Here is a 15,079-nt window from a genome sequence, read left to right as displayed (position 1 = left end):
CATCATTAAATTGTTCCACAGATCAGCAGCTGTTTGAACCATGACTGCATGCAACAAGTTATCATATGGCTTTCTGAATATCAAGAATTAATTTAATACAATCAATTCATATCATTACATACCTAAATGGACGAGCAAATGTTGAGAATTTATGACCATCCAATCTGGCCATATACGGCTTGGTTTCATCCAAGAATAATCCTTGATTGGCTTCATATCTTTTCATACGTTCTCCGATTTCAATAAATACTCCCTTGTGACCTTTTTGCTTATCCTTGCTGATAAATTCTTCTTCATCGGATGACGAGACGCACACTGCTTCATCATTGTGAAGTTTGTCTGATTCTGTGGTGTTTGACATGTTAAAATGAGAGGGTGGTAAAAACCTCCCAGCGATGGCTGTGCAAAAAAACTCGGCTGATAATTAATACCTGCAGTATTTTAAAAATAAATACTGCAGGCACCTATTATTCCATGCCGGAAGATTATGTATTATTATGTATCAAATGATTATTATTTAATACAAATTGTTTGCTTCATTATGATTAAACATTAAACTAGGTTTTATTAATAATAAATACTGTTAATTTATTCAACAAATAGTAATATATATAAATAAACGTTAATATTTCAATAAACGTAAATAAACTTAAAAAGACATTACTATTTGTAATTATTTGATATAAATAAACGTAAATAAATGTAAATAAACGTAAATAAATGTAAATAAATGTAAAGTCATGAAAATAGTTTATTTTTCTTCTGCAAAAAGCTTTTTCAATTCTTCTTTGATAGCAGCGTGTTCTATTTTATCTTGTATTTCTAGTTTCTCTCGTCTTTTAGTGATATAGGAAGATACTTCAATAGATAATGCCTCTATTTCACCGAATTGATTTTCTAACAATTCCATCTTTTTCTTATTTTCTGTAATAATCTTTTGATAAAATTGCATACAATACTCATAAAAACCTTCTTCTAGCTCAACTTTTCTTTTTAAAGCATCTCTTTCTTCTCTATCTGAAAGAATATCTGTTAATTCTTGTAAAAGTAATGAAGTTTCTGACATAGTATAATCGTTTTGTTCATTATCTGTCTTGATAGCTTTAACAGCTTTCTTTGATAATTCCTTCACATTAATTGCATCTACTTTTCTTTTGGTTGATGGAGATCTATTTACCAAAGTTTCGTCACTGGTTGGAATTATGGTAGTGGTACTTGGTTTGTTAAGAAGAACTGTTGTTGGCGGGCTGCAATCAATAATAAATGACTCATTAACTTTAGAACTTTTCATAGGAGTTCTTTCTATAATTGAAACTTGCTTATCATCATCACTTCTCCACAAATAATTACTTAAATTGCACATTCCTGAATCAATAAAGAAATATCATTTGGATTCTTATTGAAAATCAATTTTTCAATTTCATTTCCAAAATAAGTTTGTCCAAAACTTATTGTAATAGGACCCCAATTAAAGGTTCCATGAGGAACATGTTCTTTAAACACAATACTTTGGCCAGGTCCAACAATACATAATTCAAGTCCATTTCACCATTAATTAAAGATTCTAAATTATGTACTGAATGGACTGATCTATGGATATCTACAGATTCAACTAATGGCTCTCATTTACATTCAGATACTACTGATTTTAAACGTCAATTATTTAATATTCATTTAGTAATAACTGGATTTAAAATATTTTACTTTTTTAAGGATAATATTATTTTACCAAATTTGAAAGAAAGAACTTCTAATGAAACAAATGAAGTATTATTATTTGATGATATTGGAATTCTACATGAAACTATTCAGAATTTTTTATCTTCGAAACAAAATTCTTTAAAAGAATTTGAAGACAAATAGCTGTATTAATTTTTTGTTGTAGTGTATTAATTTTATGTAAATAATCTAAAGTATCGAGCCTATCATGTTTAAAATTAAATTTGTTAAAAAAATTATTTGTAAATATTAATTCTTTTTCTTCATCATTTAATTGTAATTTAGTATTAACATAATCATTATATTGTTCAATAATATTATTATTATTCTTAAATTTAGCAAAATTATTACTAATCATTTCTTTAATTAACTCATCATAATTATTAATAGATTTAATAGGAATATTATTTGATAATTTAATAATCTTTTTAGAATGTGGTTTAAAATGATCATAGGGTCTAACTTTATGACTATCTGGTGTTCCGTTTTTACAAACAATACAAATTTCATTTGATGACTCCTTCTTATTCATTGAATCTTTTAATAAAGTTACTAGTGTTTCCGATTTAGAAAAGTGTATTTGATTATTGATACAATTAACAATACACTTTCTAATCGATGAAGTTGTTGTTGTTGTTGTTGATGTTGTTGGGGTTGATGTTGTTATTGATGAAGTTGTGTTTTGATGGTCCTGTTTTTGTTTTTTGCGTTTGGGTTGTTTAAGCATTTTTTTGACCCTGCAATAAATTTTTTATTTTTACTGCAGGGTCAAAAAATACTTTGTTAGGTGAATCAGAAGTTGAAGTTGATTAATGTTATTGTTGAACTTGTTGATGTAAGTGATAATGATGGTATAGAAGTGATAGATTAAATGTTATACTTTATTAAAATGTTTCTTTATAGGTTCCATCATACCACAACTTCAAAGAAATCATTCCGAATGAAACTGTAACCAGTTGAGTGATTGAATTATGAGAAACACTTAATCTATAAACCATGTTTCGAACATGATCCCATCCTTCCATGAATTCCAATTGTCTATTGCAATGTTCATTAAACTCATTCAACTCCTCTCCTAAAAATGAATAATCATTGTCTTCGATAACTGGAAAACTGAAATCATTTGATGATGTACTACTTGTTGTTGATGTAGAATCGTTGAATATTGTTATTCCTTCCCCATCTTCAAATTCCGATTCATAATTATTATTATCTAAACTATATTGATTCAAAGTCCATCGTCCATTTCCGAATGTTGGTAAATATGGAAATTCAAACACATATCTTGAAACATTTCTTTTTGTAAAACAGCCAATAGAATCGTATCCAAGAACCTTTCTACTTCTAATTGTACAATGTTCTCCATACATATCAAAGTAACTGGTAAATACATTTCTGGTACACTTTGAAACTGGCATACAGAATACAACTTTCTTGAATCCATTTGCTACTCTACCAATCATACGATCACAAATATCCTTTTCCAATCTTTTCATTTCCAAAAAATGTAAGAAATCTTGTAGTTCATATTTGTTAAAGGTGAAAATCTTATCATCATCTGTATAACCGGAATAAATTGATTCATGGTTAACATTATGTTGATTATTTTCAAGTGGAGAAGGAAGATATAATATTTTAGGTTCAATAGAAGTGAATGGATTATTGCCCTTTTTGATTTGTTGCTTGTATATGAGAGATTTTTTAAAGATTGGAAAGTCATTTTCATCTCTAGGAAATTCTTCTTCTTCCTTCACTATGATGTTGTTGTTGTTGTTGTTATTGGTTAGCATTTGTTGTCTAGCCTTTTGTGTTGGCCATCTAACCATAGAAAGCTCCTCTCTATGCTTCTTGAATAAAGAGCGAAGTTTGAAAGAAGATGTACCAAGTACTTTAGCAGCTTGCTCTTGGCTTAAGTGAAGAACGGACTTCAGTTCATCCAATGTTAATTGCTTCTTCTTTGGTGAAGTTCCATCCAGTGGATTGTAGTGAATGAAGGACATTGGTGGGAGATGTTGTGTGCTGTTGTTAATAGGTACGGTGTTGTTTTGAACATTTTTTTTACCATGTGTTTTTTGTACGGATGTATTTATAGAACAATTTTGACAACGCCAGCGAAAGTAAACACAGAGAAGCCACACATTTTTAACACGTTGTTTACCTTGTTATCTTCCTCTGATGAACTTGTTGATGGTGCGTATTTGAATAAGAAGGAAATTTTGTAAAGTGGACATTCTTGTACTTCCATGAACAAGACAAAAAACGCAAATCTATTGTTTCTTCTTCGAAAAATTGATTACTGTAGATGATGATTAATAAAATAATTGATTCTTTCACTTGTTGAAAATTGGGTTTTATGGTTCGTTCTGAGAGGAGGAAGGGATGGGAAGGGTAGGAGAAGAATTAACACTGATTGAAGGAGAGGAGTGTTGAGAAATGACAGAACTCTGTATCTCTGTTACGAGTGAAGCTGTTTGTTCCCAATTCAGCTCCATATCTTTCTTATTCGAATAGGAGGAAGGAAGTTTTTTAGTTCTATAATTCGTTATGTAGGCACCATTTTCAAAATATTGCTTATCACATAGTGACCCATAAAGTAAACTTTGTATCTTATCAAAATTGGTAATTTCTTCAGCGTATTCATTAGTGATTGACAATACATCATGTGAGTTTGGATCCATAAAATATGGATCTGAAAGAAGTGAGGAAGTAGAGGTAGGTTGATTAATAATATCAGGAATTGGAGGTTTGTAGGTTCCAGGAAGTTCAGGGTCGCAACAACAAATTGTCACACCATCTTGTTGATATTTCTTTGCAAACATTTTAATCCATAATAAATTACATCTCATAGAGTAATTAAAATAGTCTTGTTCAGTATATGCTTTCTTGAATGTACTAGCATTCAAATCAGAGTTAGGTATCATTTTCATAGGTTTTTGTTGTTTAAGGGATTCACTTAATATTTCCACAACATTAACAACCCTTGTATGATTTCTCTTTAACATATCCGACATCATATCAATAAGAATAATTCTTCCCAAATAATTGAGTTGGAAGTTTTTTTCATAACCATCTTTGGTAAATCTAGGACCAATAAATTGGTTTTGTAATTGTCTACTACTGTTATTATTAGAAGTGTTCTTTCCCATGTTACTCTGTCTTGTGCAAAGAACAGTACTAACTAGGACGTGGCACTCATAATTCATAACATTTTGATAGAAATTAACAAATTGACGTATACTTTGAATGGAAGATAAATCTAGATGCATAAATTCAACAACTCCTCGACTAATATCTGTCATTTTCTCGATTGCTTCTTGGGCTTCATGTTCATTTGCACAAGCTAAAACAACCTTTCTAGCACCTAACTGTGCAAGTGCATAAGCAATTTCATATCCTACACCTTCACAACAACCTCCTACCATCAAGACAGTTCTTCCCAACAACTTCATTGGATCTTCTAATAATTTAGGAGGACATCGTAAAAGATTACTTTGGTTTGGATCATTAGAATCAACATTATCAAACATGGAATACATATGATTACCATCAGCTGGGGAGATTGTTGAATTTTCTGATGATGTACTTGTTGTGCTGATATTGTCATCAACGTTGTGATGAGTTTTTCCTCCTCCCCAGAAATAATTAATAAAACTAGTAAATCTTGATGTTGGTTTTTCCGTTTCATCATCAGATGAAGAACTATAAATTGAAGCAACTGTGGCCGACCAGTTGTTGTTGTTGTTGTTATTAGATGAAGAAGTCACTGTTGTTACATCAGCAACAGAATTAACAGAATTAGATATAAGAGAACCTATTCCTGATGATCCAAGTGTTGTACCACTACTACTATCTTCAATAGGTAATCTTTTATCGAGAGGAAGAGGCGAATTCTTCTTCTGTGAAGCTCTATAAATTATCATCATGGAAAGGATGGCCGTAAGTAGAGAAAGTGGATAATTGAAAATTAAAAACCACAGTTTGAGCATAAACACTCTCACAAAATAGTTAAGATTTAACTGCATCTTTGCGGTTAATAAAAATTCTACAGTCTTATATTGTTGTTGTTGTTGGTTATCATATAAATAGCAGTTTACCAACTATCTCGCACTAATAATAATAATAACAAAATAAATTATATATCACAATATTTTCAATAATATTATAAATTTAAACAACTCTGCTGACGAGCTAAATTCTTGCTCTCTATTGAAAAAAGCGTTTTCTTGTCCTATTTTGCTTGATTTTGAGTTCAAATATTTTTTCAAAAAATTCAACTTCGGGATGAAAGCAAAATAATGCTGCCTTGGTCGTCATCATAATCATCAAATGAGGAAAGGACCAGCTTTGAATCCAATTTAATGAAGAACATAATTGATGGGGAAACTAAAAGAATAAGGTATTAGATTGAATTGTATTTGTTTACTTTGAAATGATGAGAATTGATTAGTGTCTAATAACTTTCTGATAAGGAAGGATTTAAATTACAACCAATTGTTGTTGAAATTCATCTTTGCAATTTGAAATTGTGGTTATCCATGTGTTCTACGTTTTGAAAAGGGTCATTATCCATTTCAAATATTGGAGAATGGATCTTATCTGCTTTCTCTCACTTGCTTATAATATTTTGTTATTGAGTCATGGAATGTGAAACAACCAATAATTCATACCATATTATTCAACTCTTAATATTACTTGTAATCAATCAACAATTAAACGTTAGAACAATATAAAAAAATACATCACATTCAAAGGAATCGTCTGCATCACTGTATTTAATCATAATTTTAGAAAAAACAAATGCCTCCATCAATTCCGAGAAGAGCTTCCTCTCTAATTTATCTTGTTCCTGTCGAATGGTTGAAAAGGAGAAATTACAATTTTTCATCATCCAATTCAAGTTTTGATTATAAATTATTGTTATTGGAGAGAAATGAATCATCAAAGAGTTTTGCAAAGAGTAGTACTTTTCCTGGTGGTGCTTTGGAGACTACTGATGGTCAATTAGGAGATGAGGATAAAGTTTGTGCTATCAGAGAATCTTTTGAAGAAGGTTTGTAAAATGTGAAAATCTTCGAATTGTTAATATTTAACAATTGAAAATACAGCTGGATTTTTGGTTTGCAAGGAAAAGGTTCCAGTTAAAGAGATTATGCAAAATAATTGGAGAAATGTAGTTCACAATGAAGCCAATCAATTCAAACAAATGCTATCTCAATATAATTTGACATTGGATCTTGATTCATTAATTCCATATCAGAGATGGATTACTCCAGAATTGGCACCATCTAGATTTGATACTAAATTTTACATTTCCAATCCAAAGAGTGAACAAGATTTTGAATTTGACATTTCACACGATGGAAGTGAGAATGTCAACTCTGTATGGATGTCACCAGATGAAGCAATTTCAAGTTTTGTACAAAAGAAAATTCTCTTGGCACCTCCAACTTATTGTATATTGAATCATTTATGTAAATATCAAACATGGAATCATATCATTGAGGAGTCCAGAAATAAGAATGTTGATCTCAATCATCAACCAATTCTTCCAATAATGATTAATAACAAGGATGAATCAGTTAGAGGAGTTTATGGAGAAAGAATTCCAAAGCAAATAATCATTTTACCAGGAGATTGTCTCCACAAGTCATCAGACAATATCAGTGGCATTCCTAATTCATATCACAGATTGGAAATTTATGGACCAAATGATTACTCTCTCATTGACAAGAGACAATCAAAACTTTAAGAAATGGATCAATGAAAATAACACACATTGAATTTTGTAAATCTTTGCAAACTGAACTCTGGTTCATTTGTTTTGTAAACTCTACAAAGTTCACGTTTCTCTCTCCAGTGAGTTGTAAACAATTAAAAAAAAATGTCCCAAATCATTGTCACACAAGATCACGAAGCCACGCTCGAACATGTTCAATTTCCATACGAATATTCATCATGGCCATTTATACAATCAAAATTACAACCTATGGTACAAGATCCGAAATCCATCACCAAACAATTAGTAATTGATATTATTGAATCGATCAAGGTGAATCATTTCGGAAAGCCTAAGAAGGAAGATGAAAATCCCGACAAGTATCTTGTATTATATCAAGCTATGGAATTATTTGAGGAACAATATTATCCTGACGATTATAATAGTGATGATTTCTTGAGTACTGTTATTCCATTTATTGCACATTTAGTATTAAAGAGTGAGGATTATCTTCCTAAACAATCAATTCAATATTTAAAGAAGGGAGAATCGAAAACTTTAACAATTTCTAAACTTGGAGCTGCATGTATTTTAGCAAATAGCTTTTTCTGTACTTGGTATAGACTCAGTTATGATCCATTGTGGAAATATTTCCCATCAATTAATTATGATGAAATGTATGGAAAATTCCCTAATTTTAGACCTCAATTTGCCAAGACAATGATGTTATTGAACTATTTTGCTAGAGTTCATAAGAGTTTTGCTGATTATTCATCAAATCCAAATCTTGGCATTTCATTTACAAGACATTATTTGACTCCAATTCCAAGCTTTGAATATAGCGATTTGCCACTATGTGACGTTCATGTTAATAGTCAGGGATCTATTGCTGATTCTCATGATGCAGTTCAAATTGATTTTGCTAACAAATTTATTGGAGGAGCTTCTATTTCATTTGGATGTGGTATGTATACTATATGTGATTCAACTAATCAATATTCGACATAGTTCAAGAAGAAATTGAATTCTCATTGTGTCCTGAAATGAATATTGCCAGATTGTTCTGTCATGTCATGGGTGATAGGGAATCTATTTTAATTACTGGTGCTGAGCAATATTCTAAACACAAGGGTTATGCGTTTAGTTTGGATTATGCTGGTAATTTTATAGATTTGAATAAGGATTCAAATGGAAATTCATTGAAACAAACTAGTGCTATTGATGCTTTGATATTCAATAAGTTAAATTTCCTTTCACAATGGGAAAAGGAAACCATTGATAGAGAAATTATCAAATCTCTCTCTGGTTTCTCATCTTCCAAGACAATGGATAAGATTTCAACTGGAAACTGGGGATGTGGGGCATTCTTGGGTGACGTGGAGTTGAAGGCAATCATTCAAGTAATTTCTGCTTCTTTAGCTCAAAAGAGTTTAGTTTATTATTCATTCCAAAGAAAAGAAGTGGAAGTATTAGCACCTCTTGTCGAAGATTTGAACAAACAGGGAATTACTGTTGGAGCTCTTTATCAAAGTTTGCTGAAAGTTAAACAATTTGCTTCTAATAATCAAGTTGCAACATTCACTGCACTGAGAAAACTTCTCTTATAATTGTGAATGTAACATGAATTGGTCTTATTGTAGTTTTCGAGAAACCAAGTAAATTTTTATCCATGTAAATCTATCTAATCAATCTGTTTTTCAATCAATTGAATGTATTTGAAAAAAAATAAATGAATCCTTATATCTTAATCATCTTTATTCCAAACCCCTTGACAGTTGAATGTCATTAGTTCTGTATTTTTTGATTGTGTTCAGAAAGTATTGTCAAGAATACTTCCTCAAAGAAATTAATAAAAACGACCACCAATTTATTTCTCAATCAAAAAACTGTCAGCTGTTGTAACACCATTTCTCAAAAATTCGACAGAAAGAGCACGTTTGCCAAAAACTTTAATTCTGAGATAACCATGATTAGTTTCTCTGTATGTACTCCATTCAGGTTTTGGATCCCATTTTTGATTAAGTTCAAAACCTGCTGTGCCAACATGGATGTGAATGGTACCATCAGCATTCTTAAAGTAATTTCTGTGCTTCTTCTTGTCACAAACACCTTGTTCCGAGATTGGACAAGTTCTCTCTGTTGTTAATAAAATTAGTAAACATTATTACACAAGATGATATCACTACTTACCATAAGCATGAACGTGACCAAATAATGCCAAGTCAACCTTATACTTTCTCAAAAGAGGTTCAACTGCAATTCTGATTGGGTCATAACTTCCATGGTTTTCATTACTGCTATACATTGGTCTGTGTGAGTAGAAAATAATGAATGGAGTTTCTTCTCTATTGACCTTTGCAAGATCTTCCTCCATCCATCTTGTTTGCAAAGCATAATCATGTTCACTACTAATAGTAATAAAGTGAATTGAACCATAATCAAATGAATAATACAAGTTTGATTGAGTATTTGACTTGGTTGTTACTGAAACAGTACTATTAGTGAATCTGGTCTTGTAAGAGGTAAAGTTAGAAGCGTTTTCTAGTTACAATTATTGTAAATTTTCATTACATGAAATAAAACTTACCATGATTACCGTTACAAACAATGTATGGCATTGCAGAAGTAATTGGTTCAATCATATCAAACCACTTTTCCCACTTGTATTCATGTTCATGATTCCAAACATAAGGAATATCACCAATATGGAGAATGAATTGAGTATCCTTCATGTGATTTCTCATAATTGAATCAATAGTATTTTGTCCATCATTGAAAATATCCATATCACCATAAACCAAAAATTGGAAAGGTTCATCACTCTTCAATAATTCACTTCTTGATTTTTGAGTAATGAAAGAGAATGTTTCACTTGTTGTTGTTTCATCATTTTTCATTGCAATCCTGTAATAAATCTTTGTTGCTGGTGGAAGGCCTTTAAGAATAAATTCATGAACTGTAAGTTCTTCATACATTCCAGGTACTTGATAGACAATATACTTGTAATGTTCAACCTCTTGTTTAACTTTAACATCCAATATATCCAAATTACTAGAAGTTGAATAAATAATTTGATAATTCTTTGATTTGAGTTGGGTAAAGAACATAACCGACATTTCGCTTTCTACTCCTGTTAGAGCAATATGTATTCCTTGTGGAGCATTTCTATAGGAGAAGGCATTAACTTCCGATCGGAGTAACATTACTACAATCATTAAACTCATCACGATCATCATCAGGGAAGAGGAGGAAAATCTCCTCATCATGCTTTGATGTGATGAAGGAAGCTTCTCTGTATTTGACATTTTTTTTTCTGAAGATTTGTTGGCAAATGCTATTAATATCATGGTGATGAAAAATATCTGGATTACAAGAAATTTACTATTTCCAAACCATTGAAGGATTTGGTAGAATTTGAGCTAGCTTAATAATTGAATTTAGAGAATTTAGAGAATTTTTGTACATTTATGCGAATGGATCAATTATTGAGTTGGTGTCTTCTTCCTCACTTTCATCGCTTTCGTAATCATCAGATTCCTCTGAAATGTTTGCTTGTTGGTCTTCGTCGTCTTCTTGTTCTTCCTCATCTTCGTCGTCATCAGCTTGATTGTCCATTTGTTCTTCATCGTCTTGTTCCTCATCATCTTCGTCGCCTTCTTGTTGCTTCTTCTTTCCTGAAGATGATAATTTGAGCATATTTTCGTCTTCATCACCAGATGATTCTTCCTCATCTCCAGAATCATCGCCACTCAATTGTCTCTTCAATTGTTTGACTCTATCTGATTCTTCAGTTTGTTCTTGTTGCTTTCGAGTATCTTCTCTCTTCTTTTCGTCGTACTTTATCTTTCTCTTCTTTAATGAGGCAAAACGATCCAAAGCATCAGCATCTTCTTCATCATACCAATTCTTTGGTATGGCTGCTTTCATTTCTTGATATTTGTTAAAGAGTTCTTCTCTGTATTGATCTCTTGAGGTTAAACGTTTTCTCTTTTCAGCTTCTTTTCTTTCTTCTTCCTTGAGACCAACTCTGCTCAATTCTTGTTTCAATTCTTCTGAGATTTCAACTTGAGATGAGTAGGAGTGATCCTTTTCTCTCATACCTGATGTACCAATCACTGTTGGATCCAAACAAATCATTTCATATGGAATCTTTTCAAGCAAGGTTCTCACGTTAAAGTCCTTAACTTGTTTATCAGTAAAGTAAGGATTAGGCATTCTAGAATCGTAAGAGCTTGAACCAGAACCTGGAACAATTAAACTACTGAATCCTCTAGAATGACCAACACCAAGAATATCTTCATATGGGCAGAATGATAAATCTGAAACTGTGGTATGATTTGGCATCTTGTGAAGCAAGTAAATTTCCTTATCAGCTTGATTTATGTGAGTCAAATTCTTCCATATTGCTACTGTATGTTTAAGTGAAACAGCAACCATTCCCGATTGTGAAACAGCCATAGAAGTAATATGATCGCCATTCTTTGGTCTAATTTGATTAAGATGTTCAAGAGTATCAACTGTTGTCAATGGTTGATAGGTATTTCTAATATCCCAAACTTTAACCTTATCATCAGCAGCACTTGTAACCATATAACGACCTGTTGGATCAACTGCCAAATGTTTAATTGGAGCTTGATGACAGAACATGGAAACGACTGGTTTGTAATCCTTATCACGAGGTAATACCATTGAAACAGTACCATTCAAATGACCAACACACATAACAGCATTATATGGATTTGGTGTCATGCATGAAATTGGATCTAATTTAACTGTTGATACGTTTTCACCCAATGAAATATCCTTGAAAATGATTTGACCACTATTTCCTGTTGGTAAATTTTGTTGTCTACTAGCACCAACAAGTAAATAATGGAAAGGTAAGTAAGAAAGGAATTCAACCTTATGGAAATCTCTACACATGTGAATTTCTACACCTTGTTCATTATAAACATAGGTAAATGGTGATTGAGCAACAGCATACATGCCATCATCCATCAACCATTGAACTGCCTTACATGGTTCACTGAAATGATTTTCATGAAGCATTTCAAATTTTCTCCAATCCAATGTTGAAATGTGACCTTTCACACCACCCAAAAGTAATTTTCTACCACTCAAACTATATTGAATCTTATACGGTGAATATTGTGTAAGTTCAATATCAAATATTTTCTTTCTAGTATTTTCATCTACATCCTTCAAAATTGCTTCCTGTGAAAGTTGATATGTTTTAGAGTAAATATCACTATCATCCAATTCAATACCTCTTTCTTCATTTTCTTTGGTTCTCAAAACTTCGGATCTAGCCAATCTTGCTTCAGCTTTCGAACGATCGACATCAGTCCAAAGGATATTCCTTGAAACTTCTTGTTTGTTAGCTAATTTGTTTTTATATTGGTAGAATGCCATCTCCCTTTTAGGGATTGGTTTTTCATCGATTGTACTCTTTCTTTTATACTTATCAAGTGCATCATTTGTTAAAAGTTTCGTCTTTTGATAAAATTTAGATTTCTCGTAGGTTTTTAACAAATTCTTGGTCTTTTTAAACAAGAATTCATTTCTTTCCTTTCTTTGTTTCTTTTCCTTGTCTTGAAAATCTTTATCTTGTAGCTTTTTTTCCTCAGTTAATTGTTCTGCTCTCTTAAAGTCCTTGTCTGTGAGCAATTCATATTTAGGTTTATCGGCAATTTTTGATGATGAAGATTTTCGTTCTTCTTTTGATGATGGCATTTTTTTTCAATTTATTTTTTGAATATTTTTTTTGATGTTCTTTTTTACCTTCATCATGATGGCTTCGGATTTGTTGAATTTGATTTAAAATTTAAATTGAAGGTGGCTATTATCATGCTTCATCAATATTAATTTGATTAGAAATAGGAATGTTATTATTGCACCTTGTTTAATTTTATTGAATCAATAGCATTTCTGATGATTCTTCTTCTGTCATTTTCAATGTCATTGAGAATGTAGTGAACTCGAGATGGATTGAAGAGAGTACCCTGTTTACCTCTAATCATACTTAGTGAAGGTTTGGCAAGTTGATGATTAATAAAAGGATCCATATGGTCCAGAAAATCCTCAAATAAATACTTGTCAAATTCATGTGGTTGCTCGCCTAATGTGTCAATTCTCAAGTCTTCATTTTGTTTTATATCCTCAATAGATGGAATCTCTTCATTGGGGTTGAAGATAAATCTCGATTTCCACGGTGGCGATTTCGTCGCAAAATATTGTTGATAATCAAAATCATTCCATTCATTTAGTTTTTCAAATTTTTCCATTATTGAATGAGTAGCTTGTTCTGCCATGGCCTCTATTGTTGAATTATTAGTATTTTGGTCCAGATCTTTAATTGAAAATAATTCATCTCCTTTTGAAATTGTATCTTTCTTTTCAGTTCCAAAAACTACATTTTCCAATGAATTTACAAATGATGCTCCCATCAATAACGTAGGTGGTAATTTAACTTCCTCTTCCTTATTTTCCATGTAGGCTTTTGAAAAAACTGAAAGAGTAGAATAAATAGACTGTGGTAATATATCATATTTATATGAATTCCAATCATATTGTTGTAATTCTCCTCGTTTCCACTTTTGTACAAGTTCTATCCATTTCTTTAATTTTACATCCCACTCTTTACTTTTCCTATTTACATATAAATATTGCAAATATTGCACTCCGTACAACACTCCTAGATAAATCCAAATATTTAGAAATTTAGAATACTAGAATAAATATATTTCCGATATGTGATGATCATCAAAAACTCACTTTTTTCGGGTCCAAATACGTTGCTGTGACAACATTAATAGGTGTTGTTAATGATTGGTTTGGAGGCATTTTTTTATTGTAAAATTTTCTTTTTACTCCCAAACATGATCATTAGTTAACAAGCCACACAATACCAATTCGTGACCGAATGGTCTTGAAACATCATTGAAACAATCTTGAAGTGTCATATTCTCAGCATGATAATCGTAACCATCATAACCAAGAATTAAAATATTGTGTCCCTTATTGAGGAGATTTTGAACCTTTTTAAATCCTTCAATGTGAACTACCTTCTCAGCATAGAGTGGACAGTAGATTCTTCTTCTACCAGCCATGTAATCGAGCTTTTCTCCATGCCACCAGGCATACAATGTCTTTTCTCCCTTCTTGACCCATCTTTGAGAATATTAATTGTGAAAATGATGTAAATGCATGATTAAAATTAATAGACCTACCTGTGTGCCTTCTTATCATTCCAACCTTCAGCTCTTCTCTCGAAAAACAATCTATTTGGTCTCAATTCATTAGTTTTGGTCTTTTCATTGTAAAAACTTTCTTCCTCTCCTTCCCAAACTTTAGAAAATTGCCAAAAGTTTTCCAAATTATGAATTACAACTTTTTTAGAAGGTTTGTTTTTCTCATCGAGAGGATAATCAGTAGCATCCATTTCGTATTCATATGGGCCCAATAACATGGGAGACAATTGTTTATATAATTGATCTTTAGCAGTGGAACAACAATTCACAACAATGTATCCTTCTAGATCCGGAGTGTGATTCAATTTTCCACATCTTATCTGCCCTCTTGTTGTGTTGGCTGTTGATGTATTATTTGATGAGCTGATCATTTTTTTAATTAATTTTAATTGTT

General features: G+C 31.6%; 9 protein-coding genes across 9 annotated transcripts; 2 read left to right on the top strand and 7 right to left on the bottom strand.

Annotated features, from left to right (window-relative positions):
- Positions 1-751: 751 nt before the first annotated feature.
- Positions 752-1,363, bottom strand: NAEGRDRAFT_52432 (uncharacterized protein; the record flags this gene model as incomplete). The annotated part of the gene is made up of 1 exon (XM_002672024.1): positions 752-1,363. One exon carries the CDS (start codon positions 1,361-1,363, stop codon positions 752-754), a length of 612 nt encoding a protein of 203 aa, XP_002672070.1.
- A 1,217-nt stretch (positions 1,364-2,580) lies between these two features.
- Positions 2,581-3,719, bottom strand: NAEGRDRAFT_59275 (uncharacterized protein; the record flags this gene model as incomplete). The annotated part of the gene is made up of 1 exon (XM_002672023.1): positions 2,581-3,719. One exon carries the CDS (start codon positions 3,717-3,719, stop codon positions 2,604-2,606), a length of 1,116 nt encoding a protein of 371 aa, XP_002672069.1. The 3' UTR covers positions 2,581-2,603.
- A 338-nt stretch (positions 3,720-4,057) lies between these two features.
- Positions 4,058-5,966, bottom strand: NAEGRDRAFT_81304 (short chain dehydrogenase/reductase family protein). Its single transcript, XM_002672022.1, has one exon. The coding sequence runs from the start codon at positions 5,739-5,741 to the stop codon at positions 4,071-4,073; it is 1,671 nt and encodes a 556-aa protein (XP_002672068.1). The 5' UTR covers positions 5,742-5,966; the 3' UTR covers positions 4,058-4,070.
- A 550-nt stretch (positions 5,967-6,516) lies between these two features.
- NAEGRDRAFT_72791 (uncharacterized protein) lies at positions 6,517-7,468 on the top strand (the record flags this gene model as incomplete). The annotated part of the gene is made up of 2 exons (XM_002672084.1): positions 6,517-6,769; positions 6,825-7,468. 2 exons carry the CDS (start codon positions 6,517-6,519, stop codon positions 7,466-7,468), a joined length of 897 nt encoding a protein of 298 aa, XP_002672130.1.
- A 132-nt stretch (positions 7,469-7,600) lies between these two features.
- Positions 7,601-9,111, top strand: NAEGRDRAFT_81303 (poly (ADP-ribose) glycohydrolase; the record flags this gene model as incomplete). Its single annotated transcript, XM_002672083.1, has 2 exons — positions 7,601-8,399; positions 8,444-9,111. 2 exons carry the CDS (start codon positions 7,601-7,603, stop codon positions 9,040-9,042), a joined length of 1,398 nt encoding a protein of 465 aa, XP_002672129.1. The 3' UTR covers positions 9,043-9,111.
- A 191-nt stretch (positions 9,112-9,302) lies between these two features.
- Positions 9,303-10,659, bottom strand: NAEGRDRAFT_72789 (uncharacterized protein; the record flags this gene model as incomplete). Its single annotated transcript, XM_002672021.1, has 3 exons — positions 9,303-9,571; positions 9,626-9,976; positions 10,023-10,659. The coding sequence occupies 3 exons, from the start codon at positions 10,657-10,659 to the stop codon at positions 9,303-9,305; spliced, it is 1,257 nt and encodes a 418-aa protein (XP_002672067.1).
- A 221-nt stretch (positions 10,660-10,880) lies between these two features.
- NAEGRDRAFT_81302 (WD40 repeat-containing protein) lies at positions 10,881-13,168 on the bottom strand (the record flags this gene model as incomplete). The annotated part of the gene is made up of 1 exon (XM_002672020.1): positions 10,881-13,168. The coding sequence occupies one exon, from the start codon at positions 13,166-13,168 to the stop codon at positions 10,901-10,903; it is 2,268 nt and encodes a 755-aa protein (XP_002672066.1). The 3' UTR covers positions 10,881-10,900.
- A 155-nt stretch (positions 13,169-13,323) lies between these two features.
- On the bottom strand, positions 13,324-13,926 carry NAEGRDRAFT_72787 (uncharacterized protein; the record flags this gene model as incomplete). Its single annotated transcript, XM_002672019.1, has 1 exon — positions 13,324-13,926. One exon carries the CDS (start codon positions 13,924-13,926, stop codon positions 13,324-13,326), a length of 603 nt encoding a protein of 200 aa, XP_002672065.1.
- Positions 13,927-14,301: 375 nt separating this feature from the next.
- NAEGRDRAFT_72786 (uncharacterized protein) lies at positions 14,302-15,056 on the bottom strand (the record flags this gene model as incomplete). Its single annotated transcript, XM_002672018.1, has 2 exons — positions 14,302-14,605; positions 14,665-15,056. 2 exons carry the CDS (start codon positions 15,054-15,056, stop codon positions 14,302-14,304), a joined length of 696 nt encoding a protein of 231 aa, XP_002672064.1.
- Positions 15,057-15,079: the final 23 nt, after the last annotated feature.

The sequence above is a fragment of the Naegleria gruberi genome, assembly GCF_000004985.1.
Source record: "Naegleria gruberi genomic scaffold NAEGRscaffold_56, whole genome shotgun sequence".
In the NCBI taxonomy this organism is placed as follows: Eukaryota; Heterolobosea; class Eutetramitea; order Acrasida; family Naegleriidae; genus Naegleria; species Naegleria gruberi.
This window is presented reverse-complemented; position numbering and strand designations above follow the sequence as displayed.

Excerpts from the sequence above, each read along its gene's own strand:
- NAEGRDRAFT_81304 (XM_002672022.1), bottom strand. The coding sequence starts at position 5,741 with ATGCAGTTAAATCTTAACTATTTTGTGAGAGTGTTTATGCTCAAACTG.